The sequence below is a fragment of the Mizuhopecten yessoensis genome, unplaced genomic scaffold (genome assembly GCF_002113885.1).
Source record: "Mizuhopecten yessoensis strain PY_sf001 unplaced genomic scaffold, ASM211388v2 scaffold9683, whole genome shotgun sequence".
In the NCBI taxonomy this organism is placed as follows: Eukaryota; Metazoa; Mollusca; class Bivalvia; order Pectinida; family Pectinidae; genus Mizuhopecten; species Mizuhopecten yessoensis.
In genome coordinates this window covers 260110-282556 of record NW_018408170.1, presented here as the reverse complement: position 1 = coordinate 282556, position 22447 = coordinate 260110, and the positions used below count along the sequence as shown (strand labels likewise).

General features: G+C 39.8%; 2 protein-coding genes across 3 annotated transcripts in view; both read right to left on the bottom strand.

Annotated features, from left to right (window-relative positions):
- Positions 1-2494, bottom strand: part of LOC110458645 — a 25122-nt gene extending 22628 nt beyond the window's left edge. The window contains exon 1 of the mRNA XM_021510441.1: positions 2247-2494. Coding sequence (XP_021366116.1) covers positions 2247-2293 — 47 coding nt within the window. The 5' untranslated portion in view covers positions 2294-2494. The remainder of the gene's footprint in view (positions 1-2246) is intronic.
- Positions 2495-6962: 4468 nt separating this feature from the next.
- Positions 6963-22447, bottom strand: LOC110458644. Of its 2 annotated transcripts, none has more exons than XM_021510437.1 (6): positions 21980-22447; positions 21340-21788; positions 18923-19207; positions 15784-15916; positions 12915-13123; positions 6963-10802 (listed from the first exon to the last, which is right to left on the bottom strand). In XM_021510437.1, the coding sequence occupies exons 2-6, from the start codon at positions 21448-21450 to the stop codon at positions 10533-10535; spliced, it is 1008 nt and encodes a 335-aa protein (XP_021366112.1). In that variant the 5' UTR covers positions 21451-21788; positions 21980-22447; the 3' UTR covers positions 6963-10532. The 2 variants fall into 2 exon arrangements, with proteins under 2 accessions (XP_021366112.1, XP_021366113.1); XM_021510438.1 differs by having other exon boundaries at positions 22298-22447.

Sequence of the window (22447 nt, the reverse complement as noted above, 5' to 3'; positions counted from 1 at the left end):
GTGGGGTGAGGGGGGCGAGCGAGGGGGGAATTGTGGAGTGAGGGAGATGACCATCATAGGAGGTTTCAGTGGTTGACACCTATGCCAAATGGTGACTTATATGAGTTGATAGAGTCTGTTCCGCAATTGTAAAAATTGAAGTTTGATACATGTAAATGGGTTGTTGGATTTGTATATATTATACCTGTTACTTCTATAGAACATCTGAGATTTGAGTTAGGGCTTATAACCTATACTGCCTGACGTATTATATCTGTTACTTGTGTTAGAGTCATCTCCCTTAGAAAAAACAACAGGTATAATTCAATGAGACTTAGTTTCATGAAATGCGTTCCCTTCAAACGTGTCAACATAAAGTTTTATAAACCGAAGCTGCTGTGAAATGAAACTCACGTGTACTAAGACGACGCAATTAGCAATGCGATGACGTCATGATTTAACTCATTCACCCCTGGAGACACATTTGAACTCTTCCAATTCAAAAGATGGAGTAGTTCATCATGAAATTTCTGAGGTGAATGAGTTAATGGCAGAGACTATTTAAAATGTCATGTTTTCCTTTCCTTTTCACTGTTTCGATAAGATAACGAATTTGATCGGTGTGTATAGTGGAAACGCATCCATTTTCCTGAAATGTGGTATAGGGTCATTTAAAACGACTCAACCGCAAACATTAAAACATTAAGATAAGGACACATATGTCTTTCCGATGATGTGGTAACAGCAACATCAATAAATACATTTATAATAGGCTGGATAAATCGGAAATTGTTCGGGTCTTTCTGCCATACCGCTACCGCGCATCATGAAATGTTTGAACGAAACTGTGTCGCATACCATCACAACCGTTTAAAAATGCATTTCATTCTTTAAATACATGTGGGTGAATCTTTTGATATGTATGTACTTATTGAAACATGTTTGAGAAGCAATACTGTAAAAAAAACAACTAGTTGGATTAGAGCTCCTGTGTCGGAAACTAATACACTAAAATAAACAAAACTTCAAATTCGTTCCCTTTTCATTTGACTTCAATGAAACGAAGCGCGCCAAATTGTATATTCATATATTCATATAATGTGTTATTCAGCTAAGAACCTCTATGGGAGTTTTATTTGATTGATTAGGAGGCATGGTAGTCTAGTGTTAGGACGCCGGGCTCGTGACCGAATGGTTGCGGGTTCGAGTCACGTCACGGCACTGTGTTGTATCTCTGAGCAAGATACTTTACTCCGCTTGTTCCAGTCTACTCAGCTATAAATGAGTACATGGTTGGGCAGTGCTAGAATTGTTGAATGCTAGCTGTGAGCGCCGAAATGGTAGCACCGGCTGTATGCTTCCTAGGGAGTTGAGAAAGATATTGACTGGTTGCAAAGGTCCTATAATAACGGATAATAATTTGTGAACTGCTTTGAGGCGACCTACGAAATAGGTTGTGATAAAGCGGTATATAAAAACCTCGAATTATTATGATTATTTCGCAATATGGAAATCTTGGTAAGGGCAGACATAACATGACAGTCCATTTCCAAACTCTCTGCCAAAGATTCATCATTCTTCCCGATATATTGTATCGTGATGATTTCTAATCTTAGTACTTAGGACCGAGTTAGTCGATTATTTTATCTAATGTTGTTTGCTTATTGTGATAAATAGTACATGTTCGAGATCACACACGGTAATTCACTCCTGAATATATTAAAACCTTGTCAGAGTAATTAAAAATAATCATATTCCTATATGTCTTATGTCGTCGGCTGTTGATAATTTCTTATACACTAGTTCGTGTCATGGACGTGTGGGTGGGGGTGGAGGACAGGTTTACATGAGGGGGTAGGGACTGGTGCGCTATAATTGAATGAACGGGTGCTTGGGGGGGGGGGGGGGGGGGGGGGGGGGGGGAGTGAGTGAGAGGAGAAGTTTAATGTTGATATACCATCGGTCTGCTTCAGTGTACAAATGTATGTGTTTGGAGGGGTATATGTCGAGAAGGGTGGGGAGAAGGACGTCTCTGGAGGGAAAATGTGTTAGTTTTGTGTGGTTGGGGTTGACGTTTCGTTTTAAGTGGACGGAGGTTTATCNTGTGCTGAGTACCATGTACACAAGTATTGTATTGATTTATACTACTTTTTTAAACCATGGCTTATAATATTAAATCCCCACCACCGTTCACAAGCATGGCGTAGTCGGGTAAAGTTACTGAGAGTAGTCGGGTAGATAAAGGCTACCAGTTAATATGTACATACCTGGCCTGTCTGCCGCTTCCCGCGCTTTGTACACCGACGGACGACATCCTCAGACGGTCCGCATCTCACCTGCCTTTTCAGGTAACATCTGTACAGGTAACTCTCACTTGGTACAGGTAAAACACACACAGGTAACACACCACAAACAGTTACAGGTAACAAGCACAGGTAACCAGCCTTAACTAAGCGGCCACGTGACACGATAATACCATAAGCTAGTGGCAAATCACAGATATTTCTTACACTTGATCGCTGGACAAGCGGGTGACGATTTCGTAAATAATGCATATTCAAATTCACCGACACGTTAAACTAGACCTTGGATTGATAACTATCGGCACAAAACAAAACCTGCTAACGACAGATATTTTATTACTATAAGTATGTAAACTAGTGCCAGGTTTTATGTCTGTGATTAAAAAATGTAAATATTTAGAGTGTATTGTCTGAAGGGATTAATGCGATAAAATGCTGTAAATGAGTTATCGTTCGATTTGTTCTATTTTTGTGCTGTGTCGATGTGTGATTTTGATAACAGAATATACACACAGGGACCTGATAATTTGTTACAGCTGTATTTGGACCTAAACTAAGGTGTTAAGAGTAATTGTACACGTTTTGGGGTTCAGATCAAATTTCGTATATCATCATCATTGGGGGGGGTGGCATTTTTACCGCAAATTGATCTGAACCCCCGAAACGTGTAAAATTACTTTAAACACCTTAGGTTAGGTCCAAATATAGCTGTAACAAATTCTCAGGTCCCTGTGAGAATTACCAATGGTCCTCTTTGGCCTTTCGATTCGTTCCGTGGAAAAGTGGAAAAGTGCATTAACCAAAAGGGACATGCTGTTTGATTGTCAGGTCCAGGGAAGGATATACGCCTGACATGCAGCCCATTGCATCATTGCGACTAATAAAGTGGCTCACTCGGCAGAATCTTCTTTTCCGTGGTGTCTCCCTGGGCATCCGTCTTCATATCACTTTATGTATTGTTTTGTATGTCACGACCACGGACTTAGATAACAATTCTAATTCCGTGGTCACGACACACTACTGAGGTTACATAAAAAGCAACAGAAATACCGAAAAACTTTTGCACTTAAGGTATAGTCACAGTTCTCTGTTTTGTATCTCCATCGAAGGAGAGTTCCAATTGTTAGATATATTTTGACCTGGAGTTTATTGTCTATTTACTATATCAAAGAGTTATATATGCAAGACATATTATAATTTTCCTTTTTTACAAAACATTTCTGTCACAGAGTTTCGATCCTCAAATCTCTGGTAACAAAGGATAGAGCCTATCCACTGAGCTACTGCTCATGATATTTGTTACGCAACATTACCTGGAAAAACATCAAAACTCCTTCGAACAGCCAACATTTTTTAAACCTCATTGAAGGGAAAACACACATAGTAATTATAGATAGGTAGAAGATACAGGCAGGTGATAGTTATAGACAAATGGTAGTTATAGACAGCTGGTAGTTATATACAGGTGGAAGTTATAGACAGGTGGTAGTTATAGACAGGTGGTGATTATAGACAAGTGATAGTTATAGATAAATGGTAGTTATAGACAGGTGGTAGTTATGGACAGGTGGTAGCTATAGACAGGTGGTAGTTACAGACAGGTGGTAGCTATAGACAGGTGGTTTTATAGACAGGTGGTAGCTATAGACAGGTGGTAGTTATAGACAGGTGGTAGCTATAGACAGGTGGTAGTTATAGACAGGTGGTAGATATAGACAGGTGGTAGTTATAGACAGGTGGTAGCTATAGACAGGTGGTAGTTATAGACAGGTGGTAGCTATAGACAGGTGGTAGTTATAGACAGGTGGTAGCTATAGACAGGTGGTAGTTATAGACAGGTGGTAGCTATAGACAGGTGGTAGTTATAGACAGGTGGTAGCTATAGACAGGTGGTAGTTATAGACAGGTGGTAGATATAGACAGGTGGTAGTTATAGACAAGTGGTAGCTATAGACAGGTGGTAGTTATAGACAGGTGGTAGCTATAGACAGGTGGTAGTTATAGACAGGTGGTAGATATAGACAGGTGGTAGTTATAGACAGGTGGTAGTTATAGACAGGTGGTAGTTATAGACAGGTGGTAGTATTGACTGGGGGTGGTGATTATAGACAAGTGGTAGTTATATACAATGGTTGTTATATACAGGGAGTAGTTATAGACAGGTTGTGGTTATAGACCGGTGGTAGTTATATACAAGTGGTAGTTATAAACAGGTGGTGATTAAAGACAGGTGGTAGTTATATACAGGTGGTAGTTATAGACAAGTGGTAGTTATGGACAGGTGGTAGTTATAGACAGGTGGTAGTTATAGACAGGTGGTAGTTATAGACATGTTGTAGCTATAGACAAGTGGTAGTTATAGACAGGTGGTTGTTATAGACATGTGGTTATTATAGACAGGTGGTAGTTATAGACAGGTGGTAGCTATAGACAGGTGGTAGTTATAGACAGGTGGTAGCTATAGACAGGTGGTAATTATTGACTGGCAGTGGTAGCTATAGACAGGTAGTTGTTATAGACAAGTAGTCGTTATAGACAGGTGGTCGTTATAGACAGGTGATCGTTATAGACAGTTTACCATTTACCATGTGGCTCCATTTGATTAGCTAATGTTTATGATTTAATGATTCCCAAAGGTATTTAGCAGGGTCCTAATTAACAAGAATACATCAATTATACTTGACACAAAAGACATATATATATAGCTGTCAATAATTTCAATTCAATTCAATTTTTAAAATAAAATTTAAAAATAATAATTGTGAAATTGATGATTGTTTACAGATGATGGTAATTCTGCATCTTGTGACATCCTTGACTTGTAGTCCGACACTGCTGTCATTCTAGTCGCGAAGCCTCATTTGACGTCATCAGGTGATGGCCAGCCCTCTTCAGATGTTTCGACCCTTAATCATTACATCCTCCGGCTGGTGGGTCAGTAGTAGTGGCCAAACCACTACTCGTCTATGTCGGCTTCCACAACGGCTCTTCTCGTTTGTGCCATAGCCAGCACGATGCTCTCTCTGCAGCTTCTCCCAATCGTCTGATGGCGGTAGCTCTTGCCCTCCCAGTGACTCCTGTCGACTGTAGTGTCCTCCACTCTGACTGTGCGGGGAAACCTCCACTGGAAAGAGCCATACTGTCCATCCTCTGCTCCTGCACTTTTCCGTCAGCTCATCTTACTTGGCTTTCTTCCTCTCGTGAGCTTCCTCGCAGCATTCCTCCCTTGGTAGGGTGAGCTCTATGGCGATGAGGTGTCTGGATTGCTCTGTCCATATTACCATGTCAGGCCTCAGTGTTGTTTCCACTATTCCTGGAAACACAAGCTTCCTGTCAAGGTCAACCTTCATCTCCCATGTTGGCGCCTGTTCCAAGATGGATGAGGTGCTTCGAGGCTTCACTGTGGTTTTCTCCCCTGGTTTCACAAACTTGATACCAGCCTCGTTTGTTCTTACACCAGTTCTTTTCTTCCTTTTCTCCACTTCAAGAATATCTGCTAGGACCCGCAAGACGTTGTTGTGCCTCCATCGGTATCTACCCTGTCTTAGTGCTTCTTTGCAACCAGACAAGATATGAGCCATTATTCCTCTTCCTCCGCATAGCTTGCAGCAAGGATCCTCCGTCAATCCCCACTGATGCAGGTTAACTGGAGATGGTAGCGTGTCATACACGGATCGTAGCAGAAATGATATCCGGAAGGGCTCCATTCTCCATATTTCAGCCCATGTCAGCTTCCTCTCTGGGAGATGCTGAGTTCCACAGATTTCCCTCTCCTCCTTTCCTCCTCAATCCTTCTGATTTCTTTCTGCACCATTTGCCGTCTTTCTTGGGTATTTGCTTTCTCCCACTGCTGGAAATGAGAGAAGCCAACTCCATGTCTTCCGACGCAGGTGTTCCCGATGATATCCTTCAACTCGGGCATACAATGAAAGTGATTCAATCAATAAATTACAAAGATACAAAAAAGTAAGATTAATCGATAACTAATTAAGAGAAATGTAAAAAATACCAACGAGTAATATACAGAATACCAGAAAAACTTCGCCTGTCAAATTTTCGCCCTTTGCCGGTATAATCTGTTTTTCACAAAGTGTTATTTTCACCCTTTACTTATTATTATTTTGTTTGAAATGTTGTGTGCTTATTTTCACGGTCGTGATAAATTTCCTCTCATTATGGAGAGTGGAAAAGGCGAAATTTAAACTGCGGTGAGCATTTCGCTGTATACAGTAGTGGTTCACCAAAAAGTGGCGGTTGGTTATTCTGTATAATTAACCTATCAGTTTATTGTTCTACATCACCTTCATAACATATGCATGTATACATAACATTCAAAGTAAAGGACACAGGGACCTAAGAATCATAAAGGGCACAGGGACCTCAGAATCGTAAAGGGCCCAGGGACCTAAGAATCGTAAAGGGCACAGGAACCTAAGAATCGTAAAGGGCACAGGGACCTAAGAATCGTAAAGGGCACAGGGACCTAAGAATCGTAAAGGACACAGGGACCTAAGAATCAATTACAGCTATATTTGGACCTAAACTAATGTGTTCAGAGTAAGTTTACACATTTTAGGGGGTTTGATCAACTTACAGTAAAAGTGCCACCTCCAATGATGATATATATACGAGCAGGTGGCGTTTTAAAAGAAAGAAAGAAAAAAATTACAAATACAAATACTATAAAAGAAAACTTTTAATTTTTGACATCACAATAACAAGGGTTATGTTAATACAGAGAAAATGTAGTACATGTACATGGAAAAATATTACAGTAAGTGGAATATTGAAATATCTATTATCATAGCTTAGAACTAGTAGTAAGCAAGATCAACTCAGTACAGAATTTTGTAGAAAAAGGGGCATAACTCTGGAGAAGTGAGTTGAAATGAATAATAAATAACATACAAGTTTATTACAACAACTGCCTTGTCTGTTGATTCTATTATCATATAATCCCCTGTAAACAAAATTTCTAAACACAAGTACTTATGTTTATAAGACACTTTGATCGTGTCTATGGTCTAGTAATTTAATACATGTATATTGTTTCTGTAAAGTTGTTAAAAATCGCGGGGATTTGATTTCGCTATATAAGCGGTCACCAAAAATAGCAAGAAATAATATAACAATCTCCATGAATATTGATATATTTAAGACACAATGAAAAAGTCAGTTTACCAAATAATAAATCAACAATATGATATTGTATTTCACTTTTTTTTCACATAATGCTTGTTATTAAACACTAACAACCAAATACAAAAATACCCTTGTTTAACGAGCTAATCATTTGTACCTGGTCATGTTGCGCGAAACTATATCCCTGCGAACAAGTTCTGATTGGGACAATCGCAAAATATTAGTTCTCCAGAATTATACCACTGGCCCCAGTTGTACAGAATATATAATACAAATAGGTAAGTGATGGAGCGTCAATCCCAAGGATTCCGTAAAGGTAGGTTTCGTTTGGTTTACATGTTTCAGATGGCTAGGCCAACCATCATCAGAACCTATAATAATATATCAGAATAAATGATAACAAGTTTATATCCTAGTGATTTGTCAGTGTAATATTAACTCCAGTGGTGGTTGCTTTATAGGGAAACGATGTCATAAATTCATTGAAAAAAGAATTAAAAAAATAGAAGACTTTATTTAGGTATATAGACAAGACCTTATTTTGTTACACACATCAAAAATATATATATCATTTTATAAACCCAAAGCTAAATTATATCGTAATTTTGCTGCCATTCCATTAAACTTTCAATAAACTTGCTAAAGCTTCTTGTATAGGGTCCCAAGACCTTGTTTGAGATTCTCTATGCAAAATTTTCACAACAACTCTTAATAACAGGTGAGAAATCTTATACCTTCACAAGGATATTTACAATTGTTAACTCATTCACCCCTGAAACTTCATTATGAACTATTCCAACCTTTGAATTGGATGAGTTCAAATGTGTCTTCAGGGGTGAATGAGTTAATTGATGAGATTTCAAAAGGATGGCTGCAGTTACTTAAATAATGATGTACATAGAATTCACATTCTCACAATAAAACATTGAATGCAATGATAACAATAACTCAACACAAAAAATTATCTCCGCAATTTTCACATTTTTTTCACACTGAAGTTCAATATTCTAAATTGGGTAATATGTAAGAAAAACATTTCTCGTATGTGCAAAACCTTTTACGTTTAAGTGCGAGAATGAATCTGACAATTAATAATATCATTTAATCCGGGGATAATCCCCCTTAAACTTCAAAACAGTAACAAAAACAAAGAAATAATAGAAAAGAAAAAAAAATGATTACAGTTACACGTCAAATTCCATAACTTTGTTATGGGGTTATCAAACAGTAAAGCACTACCCCACTACAGGTAGATGTGTCCCCCTTCCTGATGGAGCCTTAAAGTGTATAGAGAGGAACTGTAGACTTTCCCAGTAACGATCTCCGAGTGACCTGGTTTTGTACGAGTTCACACAGGTGTATTTTTCCTATAATAAGTTATAGGACCAATATATTTGTTGGACATCTATAATTCAACGATTTTCATCATCAGCTGGATGAGTGAAAAGTAATGGGGGCTTGTTGTTTGCAAAAAGGGCAATAACTCTGTCAATAATTCAAGGAACTGTGTATCAGTACACGCAATATATTTCAGGTAGATAAGCAAAATGACTTTTATTATTATACAAAGGGTGCTGTAGAAGGCTTTAAAACTAATACCATTTGAAAACATGTTTTCTAGGGACAAAGAGGATTGTTTTAGTGCACATTGTAAATAAGCTGTATTCTACAAGAAAGAAAGATGGGAGATAATCAGAGCAGTGCTTTCCATTTTGTGAATCATACTCTCAATTCATGCACCCCTACATTTTTTAGATAGTGTATCAGCTAAGCCAAGTCTCGGAGGGGAGACTAGTGTAACAGCTAAGCCAAGTCTCGGAGGGGGGAGTAGTGTAACAGCTAAACCAAGTCTCGGAGGGGGGGGGGGAGGTAGTGTAACAGCTAAGCCAAGTCGCGGAGGGGGGAGTAGTGTAACAGCTAAGCCAAGCCTCGGAGGGGGGAGTAGTGTAACAGCTAAACCAAGTCTCGGAGGGGGGGGGGGGAGGTAGTGTAACAGCTAAGCCAAGTCTCGGAGGTGGGAGTAGTGTAACAGCTAAGCCAAGTCTCGGAGGGGGGAGTAGTGTAACAGCTAAACCAAGTCTCGGAGGGGGGGGGGAGAGGTAGTGTAACAGCTAAGCCAAGTCTCGGAGGGAGGAGTAGTGTAACAGCTAAGGAATTTGAGGGGGAAGACTGCCATACTGATAAGCTAGCTTTTCCAGTGATGCGGTATAACCCGGGGACCAGCTCACTAGTTCAGCAACGTCGAGCAGGGTCAGTAGTTGGATGGGTGACCGCAATCACGTTACAATTATTGACATTTAACAAATATATATAATATTACTTACATATCTACACTTAACTTTCATGACCATACAGAGGAATGAGTGAGGTAAGGGCTTTCCTTACTCTACTCAAACTATGTGTACAATTCATTAATATCACATTCTGGTTTTTACCTGAGAAACCCAATTTATACTGATATTGAGACAAATCTCATATGACTTTACGACCCTTTAAAATTGACTTTACTGTTCACAATTTTCTTTACCAACACAATTGTATAAATATATATGTAACAGAAGATAGAGAAAAGGCACAGCCAGACTGGGGTGTGAACCTGGGACCCTCCAAACTCTAGACAGACGCTCTAACCAATTGAGCTACCTGGTCCCCGGCGATCCACCCAGTCCAGTTCCGCTACATTCCTCCCTCCTTTAACAAAACTCTTCAGTCCGAGACACAAGGCTCTATACCACCATCCATGATGAGTATATTTTGTTTGGTGCCAAATCAAACAGGGGTGAAAAAATGCAGGGCCAGACCAGGTAACAAACTCGGAACTTTGAATAGACACTCTTCCAAATTAGCTACCTGGTCGCTGAAAATCGACCCAGTGCAGTTTAGCTACAGATCAAGTCAAATTTCACTGTATATTGAAAAGAATTTCCTCTGTAAGCTAAAATGCTTCACAATACTCCCATGTTAAAGCTTAAGTTATCTCTCTTTGTTAAAATGACAATTATCTCAACTTTTCTGAACTTAAATAGCATCCTTTAGTTTGGATCAGGGTTGCCTCCCTTACATCACGAGTTATCTCCTATACTTCACACCAATGTTTTGTTTGGCCTCCTAGTTAGAACCGAAGTTGCCAGCAATAAGTTGCTGGAAGTCAACGGTCAGATGGACGTGCGTAAGTCCTCGCAGAGTACGTAAGTAGTCAAAGCTACTTTTATACTGCTGACTGGAGACACCTAGTCTGTTAAACACTGCCTTAAGTCCTTCACTGCGGGCCGACTCAATGATAGCAGTATAATTGGCGTTAGCTACAGAGTGTATGTACGCTGCCTCTACCGTCCCCTGCTGCAATATCTCCTCAGCCTCATTCTCTGTTCTCTGTACCTGAACATCAATATAAAAATAAACAAATCAGGGGAGCAGGAGTGACATCATTGACAAATGTTTGTGTTACAGTATGCAATATGAGATGACCTATGACCCCGGTAGTTACAATGATGACCTATGACCCCGGTAATTACAATGATGACCTTTGATCTCTGTAACTTTGACTGTGATAAACAGTGACGCCTATACTTATAGTAGAGTTCCCACAATGGGGTCCCGTAACCATTTTTCCCGGATCAAGGTTTGAAAGTTGATTTTGGTCAGTTTGAGGGTGAACCTCGTGAAAATGTGGGATAAGTCGGCAAGACGCGAAAATTTGAAATGGCCGCCACCTGGCGTCCAGTATATCATAAAAATAAATATCTTTGCTTCTAGATGTTTGTTTTAGATGATTTTTGGGTCTAATTATATGTTTTAAGAGTCAGGGATTTCATTTTTTTTTCTATTGTATCGCTGCCAAAAACCAGAGTTGTCCATAAAATCGATGTCGATTTCGGCTACACTGGAAACGTATGAACAATAGTTGTATATGAACCGAAATGACTCAATTCAGCTACCAATATTAACACTTGGTCATAGATGTGCAATTACCCATAGAATGCAAGCCTAGCTTATGGAAACGTTATGTTGACGACATACTTGAGATAATCAAGAAGGGGTCACAGAAAGATTTGACCACACATATCAACACTATAGATGCCACTAACAACATCAAATCTACATGTCATGAAGAAACCAATGGCACAATGCCCATCCTAGACAGTCTACAGGTAAAGAAAGAAGACGGAACCGTGAAGGTATTGGTCTATAGAAAAAAAGACTCATACGGACCAATACCTCAACTTAAAATCTCTCCATCCTTTACACCAGAAGTTAGGCATCATACGCACATTGCTCAACAGATGTGATACCATAGTCACAGAACAACAGGACAAAACACAAGAGCAGAATCACATCGCTAGGGCAACGAGAACATGATTGTGCATATCCGGAATGGGCCCTAAAGCGTAAGGAGAAGAACAAAAAAAGGCCAATCAAGGATGAGAACAAAACCAAAGGTCAAGTGGTCATCCCGTATATAAAGGGTATATCCAAAACCATCAAGAGGATATATCACCATCATGGCCATGAAGCCCCACAAGACGCTTCGCAATATCCTAGTACACCCTAAGGATAAAACACCTAAAGAAAACGTCGCAGAATGCGTATACAAAATTGGATGCAAAAACTGCGACACGTCGTATATTGGAGAGACTGGAAGGCGATTTGGGGTCCGCCTTGGTGAACACCGGAAAGACACAGAAACCCAAGAAGGAAGGAAATTCACTAGATCAGAAAGAAAACAGTCGGAGTCCCGGATAAATAAACTGGCCGTGCCACACAGAAAAACCATGTGATTGACTGGGATAACTCCAAAGTTTTGGACAGAGAGAGCAATCTGTTCAAGCGGCAGATAAAGGAAGCCAACTGGATACGCCGCAGTGGGCCAGTTCTAAATCGAGATAAGGGGGCTCAAAGACTCTAGCACATCTATGACCAAGTGTTAACAAAGCGTAGCTGAATTGAGTCATTTCGGTACATATACAACAACTATTGTTCATACGTTTCCAGCGTAGCCGAAATCGACATTGATTTTATGGACAACTCCTACACATTTTACACCTTTGTGTGCATACGCTTCACTGGTTATTTGTCTGATGAAGTTGACAGTGTACATATCATACTAGTCATCAAATCGTCACATAGAAAAGAACTTCTCATAATAATATGACCTCTGTATTTCAAATAACTGTGATGACCTGCAATCTCTGTACTTCGATCGACTGATGACCTATGACCTCTGTATTTCAAATACTTGTGATGACCTGTGATTTCTGTACTTTTCATGACTGATAACCTATGACCTTTGCACTTACGATGACAAAAATAGCCTGTGACCTGTGAACTTACAATGGCGGTGATATATGAACTATGTGCTTACAATGACTGATGACCTATGACCTCTGTGCTTACAATGACTGATGACCTATGACCTCTGTGCTTACAATGACTGATGACCTATGACCTCTGTGCTTACAATGACTGATAACCTATGACCTCTGTGCTTACAATGGCTGTGGTGTTTTTCCTGACGACTTGAGCTTCCTGTTTAAGCAGCTCCGCTTCAGCTTCTTCCATAAGAATCAGGGACTGCATGTATCGTTCTTTCACGGTATTAGAGATAGCCACATTTCCAAGTTGGAAATACTTGACATCTGCAAACAGCCCCTTATCAACTGTCTCACAGGTACTGTAAGGTTTACAGCCAACAGAACAAGCTGTAAAAAAATCGGCATTTGTTAATTATAGTCTGACATGAACTGTAGGGTTACAACTGATGTCAGAGGCACACAGTGGGGAAATAGACAGGGGTCAATTATAGTCTCACATGAACTGTAGGGTTACAACTGATGTCAGAGGCACACAGTGGGGAAATAGACAGGGGTCAATTATAGTCTGACATGAACTGTAGGGTTACAACTGATGTCAGAGGCACACAGTGGGGAAATAGACAGGGGTCAATTATAGTCTGACATGAACTGTAGGGTTACAACTGATGTCAGAGGCACACAGTGGGGAAATAGACAGGGGTCAATTATAGTCTGACATGAACTGTAGGGTTACAACTGATGTCAGAGGCACACAGTGGGGAAATAGACAGGGGTCAATTATAGTCTGACATGAACTGTAGGGTTACAACTGATGTCAGAGGCACACAGTGGGGAAATAGACAGGGGTCAATTATAGTCTGACATGAACTGTAGGGTTACAACTGATGTCAGAGGCACACAGTGGGGAAATAGACAGGGGTCAATTATAGTCTGACATGAACTGTAGGGTTACAACTGATGTCAGAGGCACACAGTGGGGAAATAGACAGGGGTCAATTATAGTCTGACATGAACTGTAGGGTTACAACTGATGTCAGAGGCACACAGTGGGGAAATAGACAGGGGTCAATTATAGTCTGACATGAACTGTAGGGTTACAACTGATGTCAGAGGCACACAGTGGGGAAATAGACAGGGGTCAATTATAGTCTGACATGAACTGTAGGGTTACAACTGATGTCAGAGGCACACAGTGGGGAAATAGACAGGGGTCAATTATAGTCTGACATGAACTGTAGGGTTACAACTGATGTCAGAGGCACACAGTGGGGAAATAGACAGGGGTCAATTATAGTCTGACATGAACTGTAGGGTTACAACTGATGTCAGAGGCACACAGTGGGGAAATAGACAGGGGTCAATTATAGTCTGACATGAACTGTAGGGTTACAACTGATGTCAGAGGCACACAGTGGGGAAATAGACAGGGGTCAATTATAGTCTGACATGAACTGTAGGGTTACAACTGATGTCAGAGGCACACAGTGGGGAAATAGACAGGGGTCAATTATAGTCTGACATGAACTGTAGGGTTACAACTGATGTCAGAGGCACACAGTGGGGAAATAGACAGGGGTCAATTATAGTCTGACATGAACTGTAGGGTTACAACTGATGTCAGAGGCACACAGTGGGGAAATAGACAGGGGTCAATTATAGTCTGACATGAACTGTAGGGTTACAACTGATGTCAGAGGCACACAGTGGGGAAATAGACAGGGGTCAATTATAGTCTGACATGAACTGTAGGGTTACAACTGATGTCAGAGGCACACAGTGGGGAAATAGACAGGGGTCAATTATAGTCTGACATGAACTGTAGGGTTACAACTGATGTCAGAGGCACACAGTGGGGAAATAGACAGGGGTCAATTATAGTCTGACATGAACTGTAGGGTTACAACTGATGTCAGAGGCACACAGTGGGGAAATAGACAGGGGTCAATTATAGTCTGACATGAACTGTAGGGTTACAACTGATGTCAGAGGCACACAGTGGGGAAATAGACAGGGGTCAATTATAGTCTGACATGAACTGTAGGGTTACAACTGATGTCAGAGGCACACAGTGGGGAAATAGACAGGGGTCAATTATAGTCTGACATGAACTGTAGGGTTACAACTGATGTCAGAGGCACACAGTGGGGAAATAGACAGGGGTCAATTATAGTCTGACATGAACTGTAGGGTTACAACTGATGTCAGAGGCACACAGTGGGGAAATAGACAGGGGTCAATTATAGTCTGACATGAACTGTAGGGTTACAACTGATGTCAGAGGCACACAGTGGGGAAATAGACAGGGGTCAATTATAGTCTGACATGAACTGTAGGGTTACAACTGATGTCAGAGGCACACAGTGGGGAAATAGACAGGGGTCAATTATAGTCTGACATGAACTGTAGGGTTACAACTGATGTCAGAGGCACACAGTGGGGAAATAGACAGGGGTCAATTATAGTCTGACATGAACTGTAGGGTTACAACTGATGTCAGAGGCACACAGTGGGGAAATAGACAGGGGTCAATTATAGTCTGACATGAACTGTAGGGTTATAACTGATGTCAGAGGCACACAGTGGGGAAATAGACAGGGGTCAATTATAGTCTCACATGAACTGTAGAGTTATAATTAACTGATGTCAGAGGCACACAGTGGGGAAATAGACAGGGGTCAATTATAGTCTCACATGAACTGTAGGGTTACAACTGATGTCAGAGGCACACAGTGGGGAAATAGACAGGAGTCAATTATAGTCTGACATGAACTGTAGGGTTACAACTGATGTCAGAGGCACACAGTGGGGAAATAGACAGGAGTCAATTATAGTCTAACATGAACTGTAGGGTTATAACTGATGTCAGAGGCACACAGTGGGGAAATAGACAGGAGTCAATTATATTGAATCTAATTCATGCAAAACACTGTGGCACAAGACAGGATAAATTACATTATATTTTGATGGAGTGTACTGTTTGGCTGATCAAACACATATGTATATAAGCTTACAGCCCAACAATAACCTGAGGATTCTGAATTACTTGCCATTAACAAAAGCTGTGCAGTCCTTCCTGCAACAGGTTCCGCCCAGCCTCTCTCTGACAGCCGTGTAAAGGGTTTCCTCCAACACACGCCGGTCTGTGATCATTTGCTTTGTATTAAAAGTTGTAGTGGCACCCTGCAGACATAGCACACGAACATTTAAATCATCTTTAGGAAAACATCCAAATACTTATTACATATACGTGAAACAAAACATATGCCAGTTTTTTTCTAACTAAGTTAATACTGTATAGTGGTTGAATTTCGCGATATTCGCGCTTTGACTAATATATCTGCGAAATTCTAAACACCAGCAAAATTATCGAAAATGTTAACCACTTTTACGGACCTTATCACAACATGACGAAAACACTTAAACCCAAAGCTGTTATACAAGCTTAAATGAACTCAAATCAGATTATCACCGGACAACTGAGCAGTCCATGTAAAAACAACACTTACATATAAGTGGCCACAACATATTATTTGTGTACACAGTAGGTGATTTATTGATTACAGTTTACACCTACAAAGGTACATACACATTTGATTTTCTTTTGAGTGAAGTAACTGGCGGATAACGACGCTTGGGATCACTGTTTTCAAACGGTTTAACTGTATTTCCAGGTTTAACCCTTGAAAAGATGACATTCAAAATACTTTGCACAACCCATGAGATTTGGGTGCATAGCAAAATTTAAGCCCTGCGAATATGTACTGAATACGAAACCGCGAAATTTTGACCCCGCCAATTAGAGGCTCTATACAATAACCCTTAATTCAAAAAATATTGTTACTTTTGGATTTATGGATCTTTTGCACTCACAGCTCAATTGTTTTACACACTTGACCCCTGTGACCTTGAAAGATGAGCAATTTTATAACATCATTTATGTTGAAAACACAGCTTAATATTTTGACACATTTGACCCCTGTGACCTTGACAGTTGGTCAATATTATAACATCAATTATTTTGAAAACACAGCTTAATTGTTTTACCACATTTGACCCCTGTGACCTTGCAGGATTGGTCAATCAACATCATCACACCATTATCAGCATGCTACTGGCCAAATATGACACTAAAGCTGATCAATATTCAGAAGGAAGATGCATATAAGCTTACAGGCATCATAGCGGTGGATTGTATAGATATACAAGAGGCACAGAGAGCCTGTATCGCTCACCTGGATATCTAAGCAATCATGGCAAAATATTCTCAAAATGAGATCCAAGGGAATATGCCAGACCCCAAGGTCAATCCTTGTAGCATATCTGTATTAGATTTTTCATGCCCAGCAATTTCATGTATGGTTATGGGGTGGGGATCTCAACTGTTTCCAAGCTTTGACTCAGAAACTAGGTCCCTAGGGTTGTGGCCAGACCCCAGGATCAATTCTAATATCATGATTGCATTCGTCTCTTTTTGTCCAGCATTTGAATTTGTAGTTTTGGGGTTGGGATCTCAACCGTTTCAAAGTTATGACCCAGGGGTTAAGTCTGCAAGGGTGGGGCAGTTCCTGGGGTCAATTCTAATATCATGCCTGTATTCATCTCTTTATGTCCAACAACTGTATATATAGTTTTGGGGTTAGGATCTCAACTGTTTCAAAGTTATGACCCAGGGACTATGTCTCCAAGGGTGGGGCCATTTCCAAGTAATAAACATGTTTTGGCCCCAGCCCTTAGCCAGATTGGTCAGCCCCACCATTTGTACAATTTTGAATGAATACTTTTGAACAAATATGATTGATATCCAGTGCATAATTCTACAGAAGAAGTCGTTTGTAGTAATATAGCCAAATTCCCCGCTTTTGGCCCCGCCTCTCAGCCCTCCTGGGAGGTCAGCCACACCATTTGTACAATTTCGAATCAATGCCTTCCATGAATGCTTTTAAACAAATATGATTGATATCCAGTGCATAGTTCTACAAAAGAAATTGTTTGTAGCATTATAGCCAAATTGCCCCCTTTTGGCCCCGCCCCTCAGCCCCCTGGGGGGTCAGCCCCACCATTCGTACAATTTTGAATCCCCACCACCTAGGGATGCTTCCAGTCAAATTCAGTTAAATTCCAACCAGTGGTTAAGAAGAAGAAGTCGTTTAAAGTAATTGTTGACGTAAGTACGACAGATGACGGTCGACGGACTGTCGATGGACACCACGGTATGGCATAAGCTCACCTTGGTCCTTCGGACCCAGTGAGCTAATAATATATTTAAACTTGATGAAACAAGTTTTTACAACGGTGGATTGTACTATCGCGCTAGTGTTGCCATAGTGAAATACTGTATTAACTATCGGTAATAACTTTAGTTGGGTTTTTTGGGGAATATTTTGTTTCATTAACTGATTTAATATTTTGTTTCATTAACTGATTTTAAAGTGTTTTATGATGTTTGTCATTCAGGGTTGTGTTTTATCATCTTCAGTGTCTTGTATTCTTGAAAGAAGAAAAGATGCAACTTGATTTCATTAAGAAAAGATGAAATAAATAAAACTTAACTTGATTACCGATACAATATAATTATCTAGTCACTTAGTTTAGAAATAAATAAAAAATTCTGGGAAACACATTTCATTTGAACTTCCATTTTTGATTTTCATAGAAAATTTATCTAGCAGTGTGTTTTGAAGACAAATCAATCATGGTGTTTATTGTAGTACAGACCAATCACAGTGTTTATTATAGGACAGACCAATCACAGTGTTTATTATTGAATGTCAATAATACTATTGTGTTAGTTACTGACTTATTTAATCCGTATCAAGGTAACATGCTATTGTAACAGAATTTGACTGGGTTGATCGTCGGGACGATGTAGCTCTATTAGTTACAAGACCGTCCTCCTAAGAGTTGGGAGGGTGCCATGCTCAAATCTGGCCTGGCTGTGCATTTCTTTCTCTCCTCTCACACCATCATGGTAAAACTAGTGCAATACCTATACAGTAAAATGTATTGGTATTCAAAGAGGTAAACTGATGTTATTCATTTTAGTTTTAGTCTTAATATGATTAAATTATGAAGTTCTTGTGCTCCGTTTGTGACTTGATAATTCATCTTTATACAACTGTAGCAAGAATTTCATTAGTAGCGGAGACATCTTTATCAACTGTTAATTTCCATGCTACTCCGCCTTACCTTCACAGCGTCAGTGGCACTCGACTTCATGAGGTCTTCGTAGTAAATGTCATAGGCAGCATGTAACAGTTGAAGGTCTTCAACTCGCAGGAAATATTGAAAGTAAACAGTCACCCCCACCTCCAACTTGTCGGCCGTAAATACAGTAATGTCACTTAGTTCCACCTGTTGGGCGTCGGCTGGAAAGACTTTGAACTCGAAGTCTGGTCCTGTGAATAATCGCCCCGCTGTGTACACCTTATCTAGCACCACTGTGCCTGTAGACTTCTGACGAATGAATCCGTACTGTGGGGTAAATAATATCAAGGCTGGAATATGGTGATGTACAAAAACAGGTACAGCTTACTAAAGGGAGGTAATTTGCTAATGTAGCAGAGGTTATTAAAGGGAGATAAATCTGTTGATGTTAAACCTTTCACTAATGGGAAATGAATCTACTGAGGTTTCACAGTACAGATAGAAGATTTGGCCAGAAAAAATGGTATTTAACATATAAAAGGTAAGAATACACTTCATCGCCTTGGATAAAAAAAAATCTGATGTCTAAGATCAAAAAAAAATAATTCAGGTATGATAAGACTGTAGCACAAAGCTGAACAAATACCCCCACTCTTCTTAACCCTTTCACCACCGTAGACCACAATGGACTCATCCAGGTCAATGCATGGAAGAGTCTACTACAGTTACATAGGGGTGAAAGGGTTAAAGAAGACAGGACACTTTTACTGGCAAACATTTTAAAAATTAACTGTAATTGTCAAGAATTGTAAAAGAATTATTTCTGACAAAAGTGTTCACCACAGGCGGATCGAGGCCCTGATTTAGGTATAGCCCCTCTTTATTTGTTGTGGAGTACAATTAGTATAGGGGGAAAAAATCAAAACTTTCGAGTTCAGTATTATGTATATATCTATGCCAATGAGATAAACCTTTGATAAGTGGTTTGATATATCTCTGTTATAAGATAACATGTAATATTGTTTAATATGTATAATATAAACTTTATTTATTTTACAACATATGAAACAAGTCATTTCAACTTATATTTATCACTCTTGTTGGCCAGGATGTTAGTGTGCGGGGAGGAGGGGTCTTAGTGTGGGAGGAAACCAGAGTACCTGGAGAAAACCCATGTGGTTGGGCAGGTGACCCCATACTGCGCAACAGTAATATTGTTTTGATATGACAGATCTTTGTCTGTCTAGCTAAAGCTACCTATTTTTTTTATTTTATTTTAGAAAATGTCTGTAAGACATAAATGCCCCCGCTGCCATGTGAAATTAGTTTCAGTGTTCTATAAAAAGTTACAACCACTTTGATCTTGATACCCTGAAACATGCACACACACAAGGTACTACACTTAAAGTTGATAAGTTGATTTTATTTTAATATTCATATGTTTTTTTCTGTATGCTGTTACCATCCTGAAACACAAGGATGTCAGAGGTATACCCATACTTGACCTTTATATAAAGTTTGACCAAAATCTGTGAAAGAATGAAGTTGCCAAGTGTTTTATATAGCAACAGTGACCTTGGCCTTGACCTTGGAACCCTGAAACACAACAATGTCCGAAGTATACTCATACTTGAACTTTGCATAAAGTTTGACCAAAATCCATGAAATAATGAAGTTGCTAAGTGTTTACATTGAATCGGGACGGAATAGACATGGGCAACACTATATGNATTTGGGGGTTCATCAGGCAACTTAAAAGAAACCAAAGGTAGGCGAGCTAATAATGAAATAATAAATATGTAAGATCTACTGCTAGGCCTTTCTGCCCTCTAGGGCTTTTTCAGGCGGATTGATCCCTAGAAAGCAGAAAGGCCTAGCGGTAGATCTTACATATTTATTATTTTACTCTATCATATATATTGTTGACCAGCTAGCTAAATTGGTAAGAGTGATGGTATACCAATCTGAGGTCTAGGGTTCGAATCCTTTTCTAGTCCTGCTGATTTTTTTGGACTTAGTTCACAGGTCAGTTGTTATGTTTTGTTTATTTCATCTGTGTTATTTTTCATATACATGTAAGCCTCGCAAGGTATACTTTCCTCTTCAGCAACTATTTATCAAAGCTTACTTTTGCTGTATAAGGTTTTCACTATAAAGTTACAGATTTTGACAATGGTATGGTACAGTGGCTGATTGGGTCATTTCGTTGTTTTTTCTTTTCGAGAACTTAATTTTGTTTATTCTCCTCTTTTTGGAGCTAAAGAACGAGAATTAATTAAGGTTTGTTCATTTCGATTTTTCAGGAAAAAACCCCAAAAGAACATAATTAAGGTTTGTTGATTCTCATCTTTTCTGGGCAAAAAGACAAAACATCGAAATGGCACAAACGATACAGGATACAGCCACTGAAAAACCACCCCACCCGGGGGATCCTTCACTTAGACCTATATAGTACATACCTCATAGTACTCCAGATAGCTGAAGCTCATAGGCACCAGGATACATATAAGCAAAATGGCTATGGCTGAAACTACGATGATCGCCTTCCCATACACTGGAACCTCGCCCATCTTCGCTGCTTGTGGGTCACAGGTCAAGGGATCAGACTCTTGGAAAGGTCAAAGGTCAAGGGATCAGACTCTTGGAAAGGTCAAAGGTCAAAGATCAAGTCAAGTGATGTGGTTTTTTTTTCTTTTTTGGTATCAGAGTAAAGTCACATGGTAACAGGCATAGGGTAAATTGATCAGTCACAGGATCTGGGGAAAGTACCGTCAACAGCTAGGTCAGGTGTCTTTGGATAGGGACACTGAGTCTCTGAATTTAAAGCAATTTTGATGGGTCACAGGGAAACAGAATTGTCGGGGGTCAAGGTCACAGCTCACCAAATAGACACAGAAATCCAAACACCCTATAACAAGTAAACATCAGAGTTGTATTAGAATATCCAATGCTAGATCAAGTTTCTGAAAATATTCATATACACAAAAAGATTAAACCAAATATCAACTAGATATTGATGGTTCAACAAGATTATTAAAATTCGAGAATATGCTTTAATTATCAATTACATGACGTCACTGACGGCTCATTGCCTCTCACCTCAGTACACCCTCGAGTTCCAACACTATTTATACGTCTCTGACACAGATAATTCCCAGGTCCCTGTGTTTAGCCTGGGGTCTTTGACACAGCCAAATGTAAAAGACTGATATTCCGATTTCACTACTAAGCTCGAATAAGTAACTGCGCCATTGTTGTAGTGATCGTGGCAATATTAATGAGGATTGCGAAACACCCGAAATGGACACATATGCATTGTGATTGATAGGTAAACATTGTCACACATACCTAAATGTTTATCTATAGCTAGACAACGCCCGAAAACAATATATGTCGGTGTAGACGACCACGCATTACCTTTGAGCAAAGTTGCAGATGCTGACTGTTGGTAAGACAGTAAACTTCAATATCATCTGAATCAGTCGAGAATAATATGGCTTGGTACAGTAAATATTTCCCGTCGTCACAGAAGTCCCACGCTATAAATAGATCACACTAACCTGTATG